This window comes from Marmota monax, unplaced genomic scaffold (genome assembly GCF_021218885.2).
Source record: "Marmota monax isolate L192 unplaced genomic scaffold, Marmota_monax_Labrador192_F-V1.1 WCK01_AAM20220418_F8-fsc00442, whole genome shotgun sequence".
Classification (NCBI taxonomy): Eukaryota; Metazoa; Chordata; class Mammalia; order Rodentia; family Sciuridae; genus Marmota; species Marmota monax.
Window position 1 is genome coordinate 209,542 of NW_026692662.1, and position 21,828 is coordinate 231,369.

Genomic DNA, 21,828 nt, shown 5'->3' on the forward strand with positions numbered 1-21,828 from the left:
TCCACTGCCTACTCCTCCATCTCCTCCTTCTCTGCCTTTACCCCCTCCTCCTATAACTTCTCCAACCCCTCCCCCTCTCCCTTCACCCCTCTAACTCTTCCAAACTACTTCCTCTACCTCAACCCCTCCTCCTCCCTTCCTTCAATCCCTTTCTCCTCCACCTTCCCTCCTCTTCCTCCTCCCCCTCTTCTTCCTCCGTCCTCTCTCTTCCTGCTGTACTCCTCATCCCTTGTCCAGTCTTCCTCCTTCTCCACCCTTTCTCTACCTCTATTTCCTTCTCCACCTCCTCCTCCACATCCTTCCTCCTCTATTTCCTCTTCTTACTCCTCCTCCATCACTTCCTCTTCCCCTCTTCTACTCCCTCCAACACCTTCCTCCTCCCCCTTTCTCCTTCTCCATCCCCTTTTCTTTCCCTCCACTTTCATGTCCTCTTCTTCCTCCTATATTTTATCCTCTGCCTCCACTCCATCTTCCTCCATCTCCTCCTCCTTATTTATGCCTCTTAGCCATACTCCCTCCTTCATCTCCACCATATTCTAAGCCTCCACCCCTTCCTGCGCCCCTACTTCATTCCCTTCCTCCTTCTCCCACCTCCTCCTTCTACCTCCTCCCCTTCTCCATTCTTTATTCTCCATCTCCTACTCTTCCCCTCCTCTGCTCCCTTTTTCTTCCACCCCCTTTCTCTTCCTTCATCCCTCATCCTCCTTCTTCTTTCTTTATCCCTCCACCCCTTCCTTCTCTCCCTTCTTTTTTGTACACTGCTTTCTTTTCTCCTTCATCCTCCTCCACCCCTCTTCCTCTACTCCCTTCCTTTTTCTGCACTCCCTTTTTTCTTCCTGCCTTCCTATTTCTCCATCTTTTTCCTAATCCTGGCTCCTTCCTTCCCCATCCCTTCTTCCTTCTCGGCCCCCCTTCTCCTTTGTGCTCCTTTATTCTTCATTCCCAGCCCCTCCTTCTTTTTGTCCAATCTTTTTTTTTTTTTTTTTCCTTCAGTGGCCTCACAGCTGCAGATTTTGGCTTTTACCCCGACTAGTGACCAAAGTCTTGAACACTCAAAGTCCTATTCCTATAACTTTGTTCAACATGGACACCAGTGGGATTAAAGGAGGATTAAATGTCACAACATTCAGCTACTTATGCATATAAAGAAGATGGCAGTATCTTTCTGAGGGGAGAATCAGTTAAGATGTGGGAGGAGAGTGCTGCACATATGAATGTTGTAGAGGGAATTGTGCTGGGAGAATGGACACATTGGCTGGACCCATTAATGCCAACTTCAGAGCTTTGTTATAATCATTGACAAACTGGAAGAGAACATCAGCAACTCTGTGAACCATAGCACACCTGCCAGTAGACACCAGTCACCATGAGCCTGGTGGTCCCTGCTAGTCAGTGTGGCTCCCTCATTAGAAAACATGTTTATGAGATGAAGGAGATTTGACAGAGCACAGGGGCTCAATCCCAGGTGACAAGGACATTCTCCCTAATGCAGCTGGGTGGGCCTTTGCTATTGCAGGCATCTCTCAATCCATCACTGAGTGTGTCAAACAGATGTGCATAGTCATGTTAGAGTCCCCCCACTGGGTTGCTCATGCTATACTGCCCAAGATGCCATCTTCTGCAGTCCTCTTTTCAGGGATCCAGGGCAGGTACAGCACAAGCAGCAACAGTGCACACGTTTCCCACATCACCTCATCCATGTGCCTCAATCCTGATATAGAGAAACCCCTCTAGAGACCTGTGCCATTCAAGGACAGTCTGCCATTCCATAGCTAGCCTTGACCAAGTTGCACCAATTGGCAATGCAACACTCTCATTGTCCTGGGACACAATGATCACACGGGATTAAACAACATTGATTCCAGCTCTTCAGATGTGAAAGGCTGTCCAGCAGGTTTGCATGCACCTGGTCAGGCTACTCATAAACTCAGTGTCCCAAACAACTTGAATGGCTGCATAATCAGGTGTCAAGGCACCAAAACAAATGAGATCCTTCAGATGTCTGGAGCACAGGTGAATATTGTGAGCCCAGTGGAAGATCTACTGATAGCAGCTCACCATCACTGAATCTGCTGCCAGCAGTATCCTGGCTCAGAATCTCATCAAGCTCAGCCTTTCCTCAGAGAGAGGTGGCATGGGGAGTCATTGGAACAATGCAGATTGATCTCTTATCCCTTTCATCTGCTCACTGCCACTCATGATCCATCTGTTTAGTTTCTGAACAGTGATTCCAGGTTTTACATAGTTTGTAAATCTTAAGATTCTACACACTTTATTATCCACTCATGGTTGTTTAATATTGTTTGTTCTAATTAGTTATATATGACAGCAGAATGCATTTCAATTTATTGTACACAAATGGAGCATACATTTTCATTTCCCTGGTTGTGCACGAAGTACAGTCAAACCATTTGTGCAACCATACATGTATCTAGGGTAATGCTACCCATCTTGTTCCACTGCCTTTCCTATTTCCAGGTCCCCTCCATTCCTTTCACTCCCCTTTGACCAATCTGGGGTCTGAACCCAAGGGCACTAAACTACTACAACACATCCCCAGTTGTTTTTAATATTTTATTTAGAGACAGGGTCTCCTTAAGTTAATTAGGGCATCTCTAAGTTTCTGGGCTAGCTTTGAAGTCTCAGTCCTTCTGCCTTAGCCTCCTGAGCCACTATGGATTACAGGCATGAGCCACTCACTATGTCCCACTGAAATAATTTGTTTTATAGATTCTCAGTTTAGTATGAATCTAATCATCCATATGTCCCCATCCAAATAAAGGTCAGTGAGCCCTGGGCTGGCTGCCCTCTCTCACTGCTCTTCTCTACCTCTGCCTGGAGATAAGCTCAGTGCCAATTCTTTCTGTCATTCCTTATAGCTTAACCATAAGTGAAGAAGCAGAATTTTACTTGGTTTTGTCTTATTTGAGTTTTGAGTAACTCAATGTTATCATTAGTGCTCTATCTCTGTGGTGCTATAACTTGTATTGTGTGGATTCTCTGCCTCAGTTGGCTAGACTCCTATTGCTGTCTCAGGCTGTGGGTCTTCCAGATCTCTCCTTTTGTAAGAACCTCACTTCTTTCCAGTTTAACTTTTTAATCTTGATAATGTCATTCTTTTTAAAATTTTGGCCCCCAAGTGCACACACTTCAAATGTTGTAGACTTTGGAAAAACATTGTCAGGTTATAGATTATGGATGAATTCAAATTACTAGAAAATTCCAGTGCAATGTCTGGATGAGCTCTGACTATTCATATATGTGCATTTATGTCTTACACCTGTCTATCCTGGTTTATTTCATATCACCATATATTTCTTTTTACTGAATATCATTTGCATGAGCAATTTTCTGTGTATTTCAATGTTCTTGGAAAGGTTTTCAGTAATTTTCTCATGTTTATTCGTTTGTGAGGACATTTCTTTTTCCATTTAATATTCCCTTTGTGTGAATTTATTTTCCTTTGTAAATACTGCAGGCATTTGCCCTGAGGTAGAGCAGTCATCTTGCACCCTGTTGCAGTTTCATGAAGGAGCCTCATTTTTAATAGATTTGAGTGTATCACTCTCTTCTTTTGGAGTTCCTTTATCTTATCATTAAGAAAACCTATAAGACAGGGGGCATGGTGGGTTTTGAGAGATAAATCCTTAGGTATCCCCTCCTGGACACAGGGAATGAGGTCTCCTGGGGTCACATTTCAGCAGTCAGAGTGTGGCTGTCAATATGGGAATGTGTTGACCCCTCTGTGTGTGGGTATTCATTCTGAGCTGTGAGTGAGGCAGGCTCCTCACCTGGTTCAAGTGTTTTCTTTTGCTTTCACTGAGTTCTTTTTATTATTGTCATGCAATTAGTTTTTATGCACTTAATACTTGTACTTCCTGATTGTCTTTATATTTTTCTGTCTGAAAATTAGTTGACGGAGTAAAAGTGTGAGCAGGCCTTGCCCATGAAGCCCTGGCCTCTTCCCAAGTGATTTATGCCTGGCTCCCTCCTTCCCAGTCAGGCCTGACCAGGCGGCACACACCTTCTCTGAGATCAGGTCAGGCTGCCTTGGAACCAAGGCTGTAATTCCTCACATATGCCTGAGACTCTGTGCCCAGAAGAGCTTCCTAGCCAACAGGGCCTGCTGTGGAAAGCCAGGCTCAGCTCTGCATGAGTGGAATTGTCCCCCTGGTGGGGCAGGTCCCCTTGCTGGGAGGAAGTCCTGCCTGAAAAGGGCTTTTGCCAATACCTTGTCTTCCTGGCCTACGTACCCAGGAGCATGATGCATCTCCTGTCAGTCAGGGTCCCAGAGTGTGCATATTTGTGCTGGGGTGAGAGAGGGGTCTTGTGGAGCCCTGGCCAGTCAGAGGCCTGTGTCTCTCACCCTGTGGAGCTCAGAATCCATATCCAGGACTGTGTCTTCTCTGCTGTGTGAGGCCCAAGTGGCTTTGGCTCACATTTGTCTCTCTGTGACCTGCAGGTGCTATGAGGTCCACAGGAAGGAATTCTGGACTCCCCAGAATGCAGAAAATGGTGAGTGTGTGGGGCAGGTCTGGTCAGGTGGGAGGTAGGCTTGTTAGAAGTGGTTAACCAGCTGTGGCTGGCCTCTGGCTTCCCACTGTCAGCTCTATAGTCAGCCAAGAGTACCTGAGTCAGATGCTGCTTCATTTCAGCCCTTGCTTCCTTCAGTCCATGGTGTGGGTTGATCCAGGTCTGGCAGCCACTTTGGCAGAACCCTCTCTGCCCAGCTGGACCCCAGCCCTAGGTTCTCAGTGTGAAGTAAAGGCAGCAGGTCTCATGGGATCCTGCTTCAGGTGTGGGGCTCCTGGGTAGAAGATGCTGGTTTGGGGGTCTGTGTTCCTCTTCTGCCCAGGAGTCACCCTGCTTTCCCCAAAGTAGCCCATGCCTGGGTCATCAGTTGATCCTTAATATATCAGCCCTCTCCTCACATTACCAGACTCTACCTTGCCATCCAGCGCACAGCATCATCAACTCTTTGCTCCTCACACTACATTCATGTGGGCACAGCTTCAAAGATGTTTTCTGTTTGTGAATTTGCCATGTGATGAAAGCAGAGATCAGCCACCTGGAATTCTACTGGTAAAATACTTTGTGCCTCTCTTCATTTATCTTCCGCAGGCACAGATAATGTCATAAGTTTGTGTTGAAATTCCACTTGGCTCTTCAGAGGGTCCTCTGTCCTCTGCCATTTTCCTGTCCATTCCTGTGGCTGTGAAAGTGTGTCCTTCACTGCCTTGTTTCTTGTAGGGTGCAGACAATTTTGGGCCCTGGGGCAGCTCCTTTTAGAGGGCAGTCTGATGTGTGGGGTGTAGAATCTCAAGGGAGCAGCTGGAGGGTCTGGGTATGAGGAATCCTTTGGGATTTGAGCCATGCACTATTACCACTTGTATACTTCATTTCTTTCTTCCTTCCTCCCTCCCTCCTTCCTTCCCTCCCTTCTCTCTCTCTCTCTCTCTCTCTCTCTCTCTCTCTCTCTCTCTCTCTCTCTCTCTCTCTTTCTTTCTTTCCAGGGATTGAACATAGTCATGCTTAAACACTAAGCCACATTCCCAGCTTTTTAAACAATTTTTAGAGACATGTTCATACTAAATTTCATAGGGTCTAACTAAGTTCTAAAACTAGCTTTGAACTTTTGATACTCCAACATCAGCCTCCCAAATCACTAGGATTGGAGCCATGTGCCCTCACGCATGGCCTGAATACCCTCATTTCAGAGATTAGTTTTTATTGTTTTTTTCTGTTACACTTCATATCTTTTTTTATATAAACCTGCAGCCAGGTGCAGGTTTTTTTCTTTAAAACATGTTTAAGCAATTCCCCCTAATTTTCTATACCCATTGTCATCTGATTAGGCAAAGCTGTGAGAGGCTTTTTTAGACCTTAGATCGCACTATGTCCACTGTGATGTGCAAATGCAGTAATTCACAGGTAAGTCTTTCCTCTGTTGTTTCTGGAATTTGAGACCAGACACCCACACTGGGCACTCAGTGTTTCAGTCAGCTTTTTTGCCACTGTGAATAAAGGACTAAACAAGAACAATTGTAGTAGAGAAAAAGTTTATTTGAAGGCTAATGGTTTTAGAGGTGTTAGTGCACAGGAGGCTGGTTCCACTTCTTGGGGCTCCAGATGAGGCAGAACATCATGGTGGAAAACTGTGGCACAGGGAAACAGATCACATGGTGATCAGAAAGTAGAGCGAGAGACTCCATGTGCCAGATACAGTATATCCCCCATAGCCACATCTCCAATAAACCGCTTCTTCCAGCCACACCCCAGCTGTCTCCAGTTACCACCCAGTTAATCCTATCAGAGATTAAGTCACCAATTCAGTTAAAGCTATTTCACAATCATTTCTCCTTAAAATCTTCTTCATTGTCTCTAGTTTGAGCTTTGAGGGACACCTCACATCCAAACCATAACACTCAGGCTGCTGTCTTATATATTTTTATATATATATATATTAAGCATATATATTATGTATTATATATTCTTGTTCTTTATTATTCTTCACTTTTTTCCTTGTGTTCAATTGTAAATAAACTTTTCTCTTAATTGCATTTCAGTATTTCATTTCATATATAGAGAAGTTGATTTTTGATTATTAATTGATATTATTCAAGTTTCATCTATTACTTTTCACTCCTGACCTTGGGCACACATCTTCCTATTGCTTGCTTCCAGCTTTTGAAAATCATTTGTCCTGCTGCTGTAAACTTTAATGTAAAGCATTTCATTGAGACCTACATTGTGAACCCATTTGGGTCACCCCAACTTTGGGAAATGGCTTGGGGTCCAGGAGCCACTCCTGTGACACAGGAGATAGGGTTGATCATTTCAGCGTGTGAAAGTTGAGCAGTCATGGCCCTGTGAGGAGGTTTGTGTGAAGCCTCTGTGTATGTGTGGGTGTACTGGAGCCCCATGACTTCTCAGGTTCTGATCTCCCCCTGTGAGCAGGCTTTCTGGTAGGAGCAGCAGTGAAGAAACACCATCAAATGCCCCTGTTATTTTGCAGTAGAGGCTCTAGGGAGCGGGAAGCTAGAAATAAAAGTCAAATGCACATTGTGTCTGTGGTCACTGTGTCGCTCTCTCCTCCTACTTGGGGCCTGTGGATGCTGTCTCTGTGGATGAGTCTGAGTGTGAGTCGCCTGCACCCACCTGTGTCTGAATGGTGAAGTCAGTGATTTTGACCCACTGTCTGGGGCTATGTGAGTTGGCTGGAGTCTGGAACACAGGGATTTTCTTCCTGGAGTGGCTGGTAGCACTCCTCTTGCTGTGTTGTCTGGAAGTGGTGACAGCAGGCATCCTTGACTTGGTTTTATCATGATGGAGGGAGCCCTTTGTCCTTCATCCTTGACTATCGGGTTAGGCTCAGGTTTTTTAGAGCTGTGGCCTATTAGGGATTTTCATTATTTCCAGGTATGTTTGTGTCATGAAGATGGCTTGAGCTTTGTCAGCCACTTTTTCTTTATTTTTTCCAGGTGTCAACACCTCTCCAGATGCACAATGCATAAGTATTTTCTACAGTTCCTCGGGGTGCCATTTCACTCTGATTGTTTCCTACAAAGGAAACATTTCCCTCTTTAGTGTTGATTCACATTTAAGTTGCACATGTTGATGAGGAGCAGTGAGCCAGTTGCACACCTGTTCCAGTGTGTCATCATCAGATCAGGGCATTAGCTCTTCCATCTGTTAACATTTATCATTTCTTGGTGTCTGTGGACTGCTCCCAGCTTCATTATGAAATACACAGGGACATGCTGTGCACCCCTGTCACCTCCTGTGCTGGAGGGCAGTACTGCTGGCCCTCCTGAGGTATTCTTGTACCTAATACCCAGCCTCCTTCCTCAGGCCCACCCTGTCCTCCCTCCCCTCTCTTCCTCCCTCTGGTGACTACTCGTGTACTTTCTGTAAAATCACCTTGTAGCTCACCCTGTGAGTGAGACCAGACAGCATGGCTCTCTGTGCTGCCTTATTTCACTTAGCAGGGTGTCCATCAAAATTTTTTTTTTCTAATTGTCTTCTGTATTTCAATAGTGTCTGTCATGATGTTTCCTTTTTCATCACAAATTTTACTAATTTGAGTTTTCTCTCTCCTCTTTTTTAGGGTGACTAATGATGTATCAATTTTATTTGTTTTATTTTTTTTTCACAAAACCAGTCTTGTCAATTCTTTGAATTGTTTCTTTTGTTCCAATATTATTGATTTCCACCCTGATATTAAATATTTTCTGTCTTTTAGTTTTGGTGTTTGTTCTTCTTTTTCTAGGTCTTTAGGTTGTAATGTCAGGTAGTTTATTTGTTGATTTTTTTATTCTTATAATGAATGAACTTAATGTTATGAAATTTTCCTCTTTGTATTCCCTTCATAGTGTCCCAGAGATTTTTATATGTTACATTGGAGTTCTCACCTATCTGTAAGAATTTTTTTTTTTAATCTCCTCCCTGATGTCTTCTGTTATCCTCGAGTCATTTGATAACATATTATTTAGTCTCCAGGTGTTGGAGTAGCCTATATTTTTTATTTTATCTTTGATTTCTAATTTTACTTCATTTTGGTCAGATAGAATGCAGGATAGTATCTCTAGTTTTTGTATTTACTAAAACCTGGTTTGTGGCATAACATATGGTCTATTTGGAGAAGGATCCATGTGCTGCTGAGAAAAAAGTATATTTGCTTGTTGATGGATGGGATATTCTATATATATATATATCTGTTAAGTCCAAATGATTATTTTATTGAGTTCTATAGTGTCTTTGTTTGGTTGTTGTTTGGAAGATCTTTCTAGTGATGAGAGAGGTGTGTTAAAGTCACCCAGTAGTATTGTGTTGTGGTCTATTTAATTGTAGTTGAGAAGAGTTTATTTGATATACTTAGATGTCCAATTGTTTGTGGCATATTTGTGAATGTTATGTCTTCTTGGTGTATAAATTCCTTAAGCAACATGAAATATCCTTCTTTATCCCTTTTCACTAGCTTTGGTTTGAAGTCTACTTTATCTGACATGAGGACCTGCTTGTTTACATGGTCCATGTGAGTAATATGTTTTTTCCTAACCTTTCACCTTCAGTCTGTGGATGTCTTTTCCTGTGAGATGAGCCTCTTGAAGGCAGCATATTGTTGGGCCTTTTTAATTTTTTTTTATTCCAATCTGTCAGTCTATGTCTTTTAATTGATGAGTTTAGGCCATTCACATTCAGGTTATTATTGAAATATAAATTGTATTCCTGGACATTTTGGTTTATTTTTGGTTTTTACCTTGACTTGGTTTCTCCTTTGATTGGCCTTTCCTTTACTGTAGTTCCTCCCTTTGCTCACTGTTCATTGTTGTTTTAATCTCCTCCTGGGATATTTTGCCAAGAACGTTCTCTAGTTCAGGCTTTCTCCCTACAAGTTCTTTTAACTTATTTATCATGAAAGGTTTTCACTTTGTCATCAAATCTGAAGCTTAATTTTGCTAGATGTAACACTCTTTGTTGGCATCCATTTTCATTAAGAGCTTGCTATATATTGCTCCAGAATCTCCTGGCTTTGAGAGTCTGGGTTGACAAATCTGTAGAGATTCAAATTTCTCTCCCCTTATATGTATTTGGATTCCTCTCTCTTGTGACCTTTATGATTCTATCCTTAATATGTATGCTAGGAATTTTCATTATAATGTGTTTTGGTGTAAATATGTTGTTATTTTGTACATTTGGTGTCCAGTAAGCTTCTGATGTTTGATTTTCCAATTTATTCTTCATATCTGGGAATTTTTTTGATATTATTTAACTAAAGAGATTGAATACTTCTTTGATTTAAATTTCTGTGCCTTCCTCTATCCCAATAAATCTTAGATTTGGTCTTTTGATGATATCCCATAATTCTTGGAAGTTCTATTAATGATTTCTTAGAATCTTTACTGTGTGCTCAACTTATTTTCAAAATTGTATATTTTGTCTTCATTATAACTGATGTTCTGTCTGTTGGTGATACTTTCTATTGAGTTGTTTATTTGTTTTATTGTTTACTTCATTTCAAGGATTTCTGTTTTGTTTTTTTTTTTTTTTCAGAATCTCTATCTCCTTCTTGAAGTAATCTTTTGCTACCTGTATTTGCTCTCTTATCTCTTTGATGGAGTGATCAATTTTTTCCTATATTTGCTCTCTTATATCATTCTTTAATTCACAGATCATTTTAATTATGTTCATTCTGAACTCCTTCTATGACATTTCATCAATTGTGCTGTTGTTTCTATTATTGCAATATCTTGGTTTCTTTGGGGCAACTTCTTCCCTTCTTTTTTCATGTTGTCTCTCTATTTTCCTTTCTCATAATGTGGATCTGACGTATTGCAGTTTCTACCCTATAATCTTGTAGTGTCCCTGAAGATTACCTCTCCCTCACCTTGGTGTTGAGCTTGTGTTCCAAGATGGATACTACTGCAGGTAAAGGTGGTGGTGGCAGTAGTGGAGGTAACTCAGTATAGCAATAGGGATGTCCCAAGATGGATTCATCCACTTTCAGAGATGGAGATAAAATGGGGGGCCATACAATGGCTTTGGGCTGCCTGTTCTGAGATACAGCACTTGGCCTGCTGTGCTTCAGGAGGCAGCTGCCTCCAATCTCTGTCTGTTGTCCAAAGGTGGAGGTTACAACTTGGGGAGGGCTATAGCAATGGCTGCAGTGTTCCAAGATGGAGGCAGGCTGGGGGAGCAATGCATTGGTAAATGAGGAGCCCCAGCATGGTCCTCTGCTCTGTGCAGAGGCAGTCCTGGGCCTGGGCTCTCACACATGTCAGCAGGGATGGTACTGTGCCTGATTGGGTCTGGGCTCCCCTGTGAGTGGCCGGGATGGTCCTTAGCCTGGGCATGGGCTCTGGCATGGGTCAGCAGGTTGGCAGAAGTAATGGGCTTGGGCTTCTGAGTGGCAGAGATAGTTCTATGTAAGGATTCTGAAGTCTCTGATTGCTTCATGATTTTGGCATGCTTGGTGGTAGGAAGTTACTGTGCAGAGGCACAGAATATCTCGCTGCTAGGAACACTTCTGTGCAAATCACAGAATGCCTGCCTGCTGTTGCAATTTGCCCTCCATGAGGAGGCTCTGTATTAGAGCCTTATCAGCTTTGACCTTGATCTCAGGTCCACAGCTCTTTGGAATAAAGAAACTCACTTGTTAGACAACCACAAAATTTCACCAAGCTCCTCTGCACCTGAACCTGTCCACATAACCGTAACTTTAAACATTTGACTTTCTTGAGAGCTTTACAGAGCTTCTAACATTGCACCTTGCAACTATAGTGTGTAACCAAGGAATAAGCTGCATAATATTGCTAACTCTATAACCAGCCTAATGACACAATGAACAATAATGTACTACTGATGCCAGGGACCTAATATAACTTATTGATTTAAATAAATCTGGCAGCTTGGACATTCGGTCATTCTGCCTCTGTACCTTGCTTCTGTCTACTTTTGATTTTGTATAGTTCTAGGCCTGGGGCTGGGCTCTGGCTTGTGTCTGCGGGTCTGTCAATCATTTCTTTCATATGTGGAAGCTAGTGCAAATTAAATAAATGAAGATGGTGGAGGATCAAATATAAAATGTAGGGAAGATCATTGGAGTAGGAGGAGACCAGAGGGAGATTGGAAAGGGGAGGATACAGAATGCATTTCATAAAACCATGTTACATGCATATGTAAACACACCACGTGGAATTTCATCTTTATGCATATGAAGAAAGTACCAGTAAAAAACAAGAAAGTAAAAGAGCCAAAGGAAATCAGTAGAGCAGAGGAGGAGAGGTGGGGAGGGGAAGGAATGGGAACTGAAACCAAATTTCTTGCATGTGTAATTTTGTCAAAATGAAACCAACTGGTATGTATAATTAAAATTCTCTAAATAATAATAATAATAATCCCAAATTGCTGAGGGCCTGGCCAAGCTGCCCAGGATGACTTGCTTTCCTGTCTGGCTTTGGTACACACAGGGGGACTACTCCATGCACTTCTCAAACCCAATCACATGGTGGCAGTAGAAAACCACCAGCACCATCCAATTCAGAGCCATTCCTCTGGTGACCCATCCACAGACCAGGTAAGTTGTGATCTCTCTTTCCTCTTACCTTGGGTAAGGAGTGAGTTCCAGCATGTCATCTAACATCTCCTTTTTTGCACTGGTATACCTGTGTGGTATACTATGTACCTTTGCACTTAATGGGGTGGAAGTTGCTGTGGTTTCCCTGCTGTAATACACTCACCATTGGGCAGCTGTGCCTGTTGGTGATGATCCAGAATTAGACTTTTTGAAAGAATCCAGCAACCATCTAAAGATAGCAGATGTGTGCTCACACTGCTGGCAATAGTCTTAGTGGTGGTCTCAACTTGTACTACCAGCTATATAGCACTCAGCTTTTCTAAGACCCCTGAACCATGTCTTTGCCCCCCTCCATAGCTGTGACCCTGATCCTAATGGAATAGCTCATTTATTACCTTATCACTGCCATGGTCTCCACCCAAACCCACTGGGGTACCTAGAAGCATCCAATTTATAAGATACTTCTTGGACTGATTAATGTGTCCATGGCTCACAATTGCTTTATATCTGTGTGCATTTGGGAATAAGCCTCAATGTGTTCAGGCTCCCAGGCCCACCTCTGCTCTCAGAGTGTGGAACTGGGAGATGCCAGGACCTTACCATAGGGAGGTCTGCAACTGTGTGGGTGTAGTCCTGGAGGGGAGGGAAAGTTTGGACTTCACCTACAGCAAAAACTGGCTCTGCTTTATCCTTAACCAATCAGTGTGGTTAGCAGAAAGCTCAGGTCCTTGCAATTCAGGTGTTGGTGACCTGTCCTATCTCTTGGGGATGTGCCACCAGCATTTAAACTGCTTTCTCTAGGTTAGAAGACTAAGATAGCCAGGCATGTAAGATCCAGTTGGATTCCTTGCCATGTCCCATGGGGGGTGTGGTAGTTAGTGATGCCTTTCTTAAGGCCACACAGAATGGAGGTGGACAGTAGGCCCAACAGTAAGCACCCTTCAGACAGCTCTGCCTTTATGGAGATTGCTGCCCGGGCCTGAGGCAGCATGGGCCATTGGTCTCCTCTGCCCCTGCAAACCCGGCACTGGCCCATTTATTTCTCTGCCACTGCCACCATCACCACAGCCAGTTTGCATCCACGGGGATGGAAGCTGTGTCTCTATTGCCTCCCCTTCTGCCTACTGGCCCTCAGCTGACCAAATGCATAGAGCTTTTAAAGTTTTCTGCCAAATATTACTCTGCCTAAAATCTTCTTTTTCCCTTTTTCAACATATTTCTGTACTTATTAACATAATAGAATTTTGTTGCTTTCAATATCATTAGTCAATTTGAATCCTTTCATTTCATAAAACTCAAAGAAAGAATATTTTTCTGTGTAGCAGGGGAATTCTTTGAGTATATTTACATGCAGCTTTTTCTGTAGAATTGTCCTGCCATGCTTCATGTTATTTTTCCTTATTTGCCATTCTACCAGTATATTTAAGATCTCTTAAAAACTTTTGTAGTTTGTTACAAGGTGCTCAATATTCTGTTGCCTAACTTATTTAATTATCGCTTGTGATTTTTCTTATCATATGAATATTCAAAACTTTGAAATATGACACTCTGCCAAGGGTTAATAAGTTTTTCTCAAGCATGATATAAGAAAAGTAAGCTCTGGAACCCTCAGGTTTGTGTCCCTCATGCTAGAGATGCTGTGTCCCTGGTGGGAACTGTGTTCTGGCTTTTCTGGATCCAGATCCTGGGCTTGCAGGAAGGGCTCAGGACAAGCTGAACCTGGTACAGCTTAACTGAGACTCAGTTCACCAGAAAAAGTGTTCAGCCTTCCCTTAAAGTGACTGCTGAGGTCCCTTGGGGGCCAGAATGTGTTATGGGGCTTTTAGGAAGATGATTATCTCTCAATCGAGGGAGGAAATAGCAAGCTCCCTGGACAATTATGTCATGAATGACTTTAACCCTTTCTATGCTTTGAAATGTGCTGGAACACACAGAAGCACAAGCACCAAATCTGACAGCTAGGGACCGTTACAGGGACACAGACATGGAACTGCCAGGAAGGGCCACCAGAGAAGCAGAATATTACAGCATCAGGGTTTCCCCTCGGTCACCCCTCCCTGTGGCAGCCAGTGCTGCAAAGCCTTCAGATGCGCCTTGTGCTACATGCAGAGAAGACCTGCAGCAAAGCTGGCCATCTGAGCAGAGCTGCTGGTCCTCTCCCAGCCTCTCCCACCCTCACTGCAGCCACCAGGCCACGCCCACCAGGACCTGGGAGTCACAGCTCACTGTTTCTTCCACGAAGGCCCCATCTTGTCCCAAGATCTCATTCAGGATCCCACGCTGCATTTAGTTGTGGACTTTGATACCTTCAAAGATATTGAAGAATATTGATTGGTTATTTTGCCAAATGAATTTGATAATAATCGTTTCCTGCATTATCATTATTGTGTTATGAGGTCAATGTTTTCCTCAATATTATAGGTTAGCTTTTACTATTGATTCACAATTGTTTGTAAGAGGATGGAGGTTGTGCTTTTTAGAGTCTGGCTGTATATGAAGAGCAGAACTCTGATTTGTGCAGTGACAGGAAGCCATATTGGATCATGTGTATGCTTACACACACACACACACAGAAACAACAACAAAACCACACAATATCAAAACAACAGTTTAAAAACATTCAAAAAGACAAACAGCATGGACAAAAGTGAATTATAAACCCACAGTTGACACTACTGAAAATTCTATGTAAAGTACATCTTGTGACCATCCCCAGCAAAATATGGTAGTACATATTAGGCCACACAAGATCAATGCCCACAAAAAAATTACAAAGGTTAAAATCATTTTGTAAAGCTAATGTCTAGCCGCTTCCACCTAATGAACTGCCTCTGACTTGAACCCATTTGCCTTCATCACAAAACTTCATCACAAAACTTCATCACAAAACTGGATCCTAATGATCTCAGACAGCATCATCCACTGGATGCTTTCACTCAGCTGAGAACTAGACTAGCTGGACAAGATCCAAGGAGCTGATTGCCCCACTGGTGCTCAGCCAAGGAGCTACAGGGGACATGAGCAGGCAGAAGGCCATGGAAGGCCAGGCAGGCTCTAAGCACGTGCTTAGGCAGCAGATGGGGGAAAAAGTTAGTGGGGGAAAGTGTCCTGACGTCCACCACTCAGAGCCATGTCAGAAGGCTGCTTCTGGTTATGTCATTTACTGAAAGGGAACTTGAGAGACTCTTTGGAGTCTGGGTGACATTCTCCTTCTTGGCCTGTTCACTAAGAATTAAGGGGGTGAACTTCATGTTATTCATGTGAACTAACATTATGGTTTTACAGGAACAAATTTTATATTTTAGTAGAATTTTAAATGAAGGGAGTCATTATTCACTTTAGTGTGTGTTTGGAACTTAGTAGTAATGGCCTGTGTGATCAAGAGGTCCAAGAGGGTGCCTGTGCATGGAGGAGGAGGAAGGAGACCACACCAAGGGCCAGAGGGTACAAACAGTGCCAAAGCAGCAGCTGAAGACAGCACCAGCTATTCCCACACCACCCTCTCCAGCTTCCTCAACAGTACACTGCTCAGTGCTGACCACAGGGCTAGTGGACAGTGAGAAACAGGAGCAGAGGACAAGAGCAGCAGACGCATTCCAGGAGAAATCCTGGAAGCACGTCTGCGACTTCAGTGGTCAGCTCGCGGCACCATGAGCATCACTTCTGTGGTTGTTCCTCCTCCAGAAACACCTTTTATACAACTGCTTTGCCAAAGGATCTCCAGCTGGTTCCTCAAAGAAAATAGAATCCACCCCTCCCACTTCAGGAAGCTTCTTCACCAGGTCTCTCAACCTTCTGTCCACGTCCCAGGCCTCCTCAGGAGATGGCTCTGTTCTATTTTAGGGCAAAAGGGGAATATTGCAAAGCTTTGCACTCACCATGTTAGAAATAGTCATCTAACTTGCTTTGGTGTGGGAAGTGTGAGAAGGAACAGTATATGTAACATCTGGGAGGACACAGGGAGTCCTCAGGACTTTCCTGTCCAGCTGCATCTTCTCCTGTCAAGGAAGAGTGAGTACAAATGAATCTGAGCTAAGGAAGGAGAGAGCAGCTTGCAATGCCAAAACCTAAGGGACTTGGCAAATGTCCCGGAGACAAATGGGCACCCACCTTGGTCTCTATGGGCAAGACACAAATCTGCATAGTTGATTAGATACTGATTACGCCTGTGGCTGCATTAGCTATCCTCTTATATGTCCTGATTAACATTCCAATTCTACCACACAGGGTCTCTGACAAGCAAGAGTGACTTCAGCTCCTGGCACTGAGCATCTGTTCTGCAGACATTTTGCCCTGAGCCTAAGTGGTCTGTTATTTAAACCAAAGGGAAGATGCACCCTTTCAGAGCTCATCTGCAGTGACCACCTCCTCCAGCGAAACCCCACTTGCCTACACTTAACTCCCAGTCAGTCCATTCACAGTAAGATGGACTGACAGAGTTATACCACCCATAGCCCAGTCATTTCCCTCCTGAATACCCCTGCATTGACACAGGAGCTTTGGGGATACCTCACATCCAAACCATGTTTTAAGCTCCGTGTTTTAAGAGCCACCTCAGATGCACCTCAGGTAGGGAGCCTGCCCCAAACCCTCCTTCCACCCAGGACTGGCATTCCCCCCGTGGTCATCCATGTGGTCTTGATTCTTCATCACACAACTTGATCCTAATGATCTCAGACAGCATCATCCACTGGATGCCTTCATGATTGGACCTTGAGAACGTTCCCCAAGGAATGTGGAGAAACAGCTGCACTGTCTCAATAAAGATTAGACACAATGATAAGAGCATGGTCACCTAGGTACTATGTCACACTGCCCCCAAGCAGAAAGTAGAAATTTGCTTTTTTATAAAGAGCCTGTTATTTAACTCTTTATTCATACATCATTTCAAATTCACAGAAAATTAGCATGAAAAAAATAATACAACTAATTCCAATGAACTCTAAATCTAGACTAACCTCTGATTAACCATGCACCTGTTTTGTTCATATTTTCTCTCTCCACTAAACCAGAACACCTCACGACCATTTCCTCTAAATATCCACTATGTATTTTGTAATGATATGAATATTTTCCCCTAGAAGGAGAAAGTCCTTGTCAACTTAGGTATATAAGGTGGATCCAGGGTTGCTGTATGAGGACTCTGAATGCACAAGCAGTGGACAGAGGAGGCTCACCCCTGAGAGGATCAAAGGGGTGCAGCACTGTGGAGTAGGAACCCAGGAGACGGCACCAGGAGATCATCATCATCTGATGTGGAGAGAAGGAGAAACCATGGAACCCAAATCCCCTACTTTACTGTTTCCTGAAAGACAGGTCCCATACTCAACATTTTCCTCAGAGCCCCAGTGACATCCTTATTCCTGAAACTGTAGATTAAGGGGTTCAGCACAGGGGTGAGAATGGTATAAAACACAGACACCACCATGTCCTTCTGAGGGGTGTGGTAGGAGCTGGGGAGCATGTAGGTGTAGACGGCAGCACCATAGAAGAGTGTGACCACCATCATGTGTGAGGAGCAGGTGGCCAGGGCCTTCCTCCTGCTCTCTGCTGAGTTCATCCTGTGGATGGTGAGGAGGATGCAGGAATAGGAGCCTGAAATGACTGTCACAGGGATGAGGAGCATGAGGACACAGCACAGGTACATGAGTGTCTCATAGAGCGAGGTGTCTGAGCAGGAGAGCTTCATCACAGCAGGGACTTCACAGAAGAAGTGCTGGATCTCCTGGGATCTGCAGAATGGGAAGGTCATGGTGACAGGAGTCAGCATGAAGCCATCCACTGATCCCAGGAACCAGCAGCCAGATGCCAGGAGGAGACACACCCTGTGGTTCATGAGCATAGGGTAACGGAGAGGATGGCAGATGGCTATGCTTTAGTCATAGGCCATGGCACCTAAAAAGAAAAACTTAGAACCTGCAAGTGTCATATAGAGGAACATCTGTGTCCCACATTCAGGGGCTGAGATGGTACTTACACCCAGCACCTGATCCAGGAGCACCTTGGTCACAGTGATGGAGAGGGAGATCATTGAACTTCAGAGGTCACTGTCAGTCTATGCAAGAAAAACACCAGTTAAATGAGATGAGGTGGGGTTTTTAAATAGTGACAAAATAAATTAAGAATATGGGTGGACAGAAAACACACCTGGCCTTTCTTTAGGAAATCAATAATGACTTCTTTCCCATTTTCTCTTAAAGACAGTAAACATTTCCAGCTCTCTGGTTCTGACAGATTAACTGTTAAATTTGATGCACTATCTACAGGAGATTCTATCATCTCTTCTTAGAAAGACTAGCATGAGCTATAATGCAGAGGTGTTCTTTTAAGAAATTAAAGTTTTTGTTTGAACCCTGGTAACAGTCCCTAAAACCAGCTGTGGCACTTCACTCTTGACAGCCTTTGCTGGGAAGGGCTGAAGCAGAGAACACAGTGCTCCTAATGCTGTAGCTCAGTGTCCAGCATGACTGAGACCCAGGGCAGAAGACAGGAGAGGTGCATAGAAGGGGGAAGGAATGGTAGATGAGTGGGTGGGTACAAGGTAGAAGATATTTAGATGACACAGAGATGATAGGTGGATGAATAGACAGATTTCCTCTCCATCTTATCCTACTCTGCCGATAGATGAAGGGCAAGATCTATGGAGAATGAACAGGAATCACAATGGCTGCCCTATCTACCTCTGTGGACAAAGTGGAGCAAGACCAGAGTCCACCAGCCGGTGGGAGAAGTGGACAGCACTTGATGAGAGAACGGAGGGAGAGAGGAGGCCGTGAGGGGAAGGAGGCTCCTGGGGGAATCTCTGCCACTGTCCTGGAGCAACACATAGTGACCCCAAGACACCAGGGGATCAGGGAACATGGTCTGCTCCACAAACAGGGCCTGGCATGCTCTCTCTCATTCTTCTCTAGGCAGTTGCTGGAGTTTCATAGGAACAGCTGGTGCATGCTTCAGTAGGGAACTGGTAACAGTGCTGGTAGAGAAATACTCAGCCATCCCTAGAAACCAAAAGCATCCAGGGATCACTGTCTTCACCTTCCCCAGAGCCTCTGAGGTCCTCACATCTTGTTCTTCCTAGTACAGACTGACAATCCAGGGTCTCAGGCCTCTGCCTAACATCACACAAGTGACTCAAGCGAGGGTTTGTATCCTGCCCCTGGGTACAGCAGAGCACTTCACTGCTCAGTGTCCTTGGAAAAAAGTGTCCTCCCTCTGTCATGGACAGCTCGGATCTGGTCCACTCACCATCTATGTGCTTAGAGAAACATGAACATGCTCAGGATACTTGCTTCCCAGCATTGCTGCAATCTCAGGAGTCACCTCCATGTGAAGCAAGGACAGCCCTTCTCTCTCTGCAAAGTTGCAGTCTCAGGACAACTAGTACAGCTTCCTACCACCATCTGAAGCATAAGAAGGAATGTATAACATTATATGTCCATAAATAATTAGAAATAAAAACTCAAAATTTAAGATGTTACAGTAAATAAATGTATATGAAAGTTTTAAGATGAAATTTTATTTTATTTTTTTCTGAAAAACAGGTAATAGAGAAAGATGAGGAAATGCCGTGAGGACCTAACAGGGCACCTCAACAGCAGAACAGCAAGCCCAGCACAGCCATGGCCCTGAGCTCCAGGGCCACCTGCCTGGCTGAACTCACCTCAGAGGAGGCTGCGCCTCACCCAGATGGCCAGGGAGTGTGGCCTGGCTAAGTCACCAGGAAGAGGAGGGTGCCGTCACCCCTGTTTAGGATGCTCACAGGGGACTGGATGAGACATGTTTGTTCACAGATCCTCTGGGGCCTGGAGGACACTGCAGTTAGAGCTAAGGAAGCAGCAGAGCTCTCTGGGGCACAGCTCTGGGTCATCCTCATCCTGTCCTGTCTCCCTCTTTGTTCAACTCCAGACTTCACCAATGTTAACAGTCTTCTCCACTCTCACACTGTCTACAACACCTGACCAGTGACATGTAGGAGGAGTTAGTCTGGATTGGTTTATCAAACATACCCTGTGTGTGTGTGTGCGTGCGTGTGTGTGTGTGCGTGTGTGTGTTGTGTAAGAAAAGCATCACCTCCTCAGTGTCCTGGAAGCCTGGAAGGAGTCCTCCTCACAGGTCCACCTCACTCTCTTACGTCCCTGCTTGTGCTCCTTGTTTCCTGTCATTCATTGGCCATCTAGGTCATTGTAATTTAGAATTTAATTTTAAAGTATTTGTTTTTATTTCAACTACTGATATGCAAATTATTGAGAAGTCTCAAAGCACAAACTGTTTCATTGAAAATTTAACTGTTTATTGTAATATATTTACCCAGATAAAAACATGCTTTAAATGTTAAGAGTGGAGGGGAGGTGTAACTCAGGGATTATGGCTCCTGCTGAGCCTGCGTGAAGCCCTGAATTCAATAACTAGGTATGCAGTAAAATGAAATAAATCCTATCCTGCCTACAAACTACAAGTGTTTCAAACATCTGTTCAGTGTACACCTGTTGTGGCAGCTACAATGAAATAGAGGAAGACAGAAGCAAGCTCCTTCAACATCTGTTTTTTAACAGTTCCCTCTCAAAATTTGCAGTGAAATTCTTCTCAACTTTTTTTTAATCTATGTCTGAAACAATGCTTATTATTTTCCCTGACACGGAGGTCTTGTGACAGCCTGGGTCCACACACACACACTGTTGGCCAGCCTGCCTCCTGAGCTGTACCTACCTGTGACCTGCAGGGCTTCAGCCTGTAGATGGCTTATCCTGCCTCCTTGCCCCCTGGTTTCCTGTAACTCTGTGGGATGCAGCCCTGGGGTCCCCTCGAGTGTGGGAGAAACTAAGAAACTGGGACTTTTCTCCCTGCTGGAGATGGTCCATTGCAGCTGAAGCACCTGGGCACAACAGGGACCCTGTTGGCTCCAGGCTCCAGCATCCAGAAGGCATTTTGTATTCCAGCAGCACTGCAGGACGTGGGCACCTGGGTCGCTATGGCGTCCTGCCTGTGACTGGGCTACAGTCTCCACACTCAGTAGAGAGCGCACAGCAGATGCAGAGGGAGGAATGGGGTCCTTAGCTGACAGGCTCCCTTCTGCTCCACCAGCCTCACTTAGGTCATGGCCACTTTGCAGCCAACTCCTTGCATGAAGTCTCTTCAGCTTGAAATTTGTGGTGTTGCCTTTTATTAAAAATGATTTAATGTGGCTACTATGTATCAGGTGATTTAAACAGAAATACAGTCCCTTTCTAAAGGTGCACAGTTGTTCTATACTAAAAAACATCAATTATAAACAGAGCTGAAATAAAAATGCTTATACAGAAATCACTCTCTCAGTTAGTTTGTTTTGTAAAGTAATTCCACACAGGGAATAGTCATCCAAACATTTTGATATATAGCAATAAGTTGCTTTCTGTTAACCACCAAATCATGCTACAACATCCAGCTCTGCCTAAACCAGCCTGGAGTATGGTATTTTTCCACCTTAGTAAATTTATTAGAGTCATATTTGACTTGCATTTCTTGCTTACTAATATATCTATATGATTTTTCATGTTTCTCCATGTAAGGACCACTTTATGGAATGACTATGTTCTTTGCACATTTTTTTTAGTGAAATTTTTTCTTCATAAATATACAGTGATATACTTATGTATTCAAAGTAGTAACTCAGTATAATGGGCTACAACATTTAATTTCATTGGTTATTTTTATATTAGTTTCATCAGAATTTCCTGAAACATTATGTTTAATTTGACAAATTTAATGATTCCTTT

The 21,828-nt window shown here is 43.9% G+C and overlaps 1 protein-coding gene and 2 pseudogenes across 3 annotated transcripts in view; 2 read left to right on the forward strand and 1 right to left on the reverse strand.

Annotated features, from left to right (window-relative positions):
* Positions 1–21,828, forward strand: part of LOC131423153 (putative zinc finger protein 818) — a 35,581-nt gene that overhangs the window by 7,849 nt on the left and 5,904 nt on the right. The window contains exons 2-4 of one of the 3 annotated variants that reach the window (XM_046446432.2): positions 4,463–4,515; positions 11,970–12,076; positions 19,618–21,631. In XM_046446432.2, the coding sequence (XP_046302388.2) occupies positions 4,463–4,515; positions 11,970–12,076; positions 19,618–19,647 (190 nt within the window). In that variant the 3' untranslated portion in view covers positions 19,648–21,631. The other 2 variants (XM_058579926.1, XM_058579925.1) reach the window with 2 other exon arrangements.
* LOC124093890 (poly(rC)-binding protein 2-like) lies at positions 1,069–2,694 on the forward strand (annotated as a pseudogene).
* Positions 17,367–18,107, reverse strand: LOC124093904 (olfactory receptor 2T5-like; annotated as a pseudogene).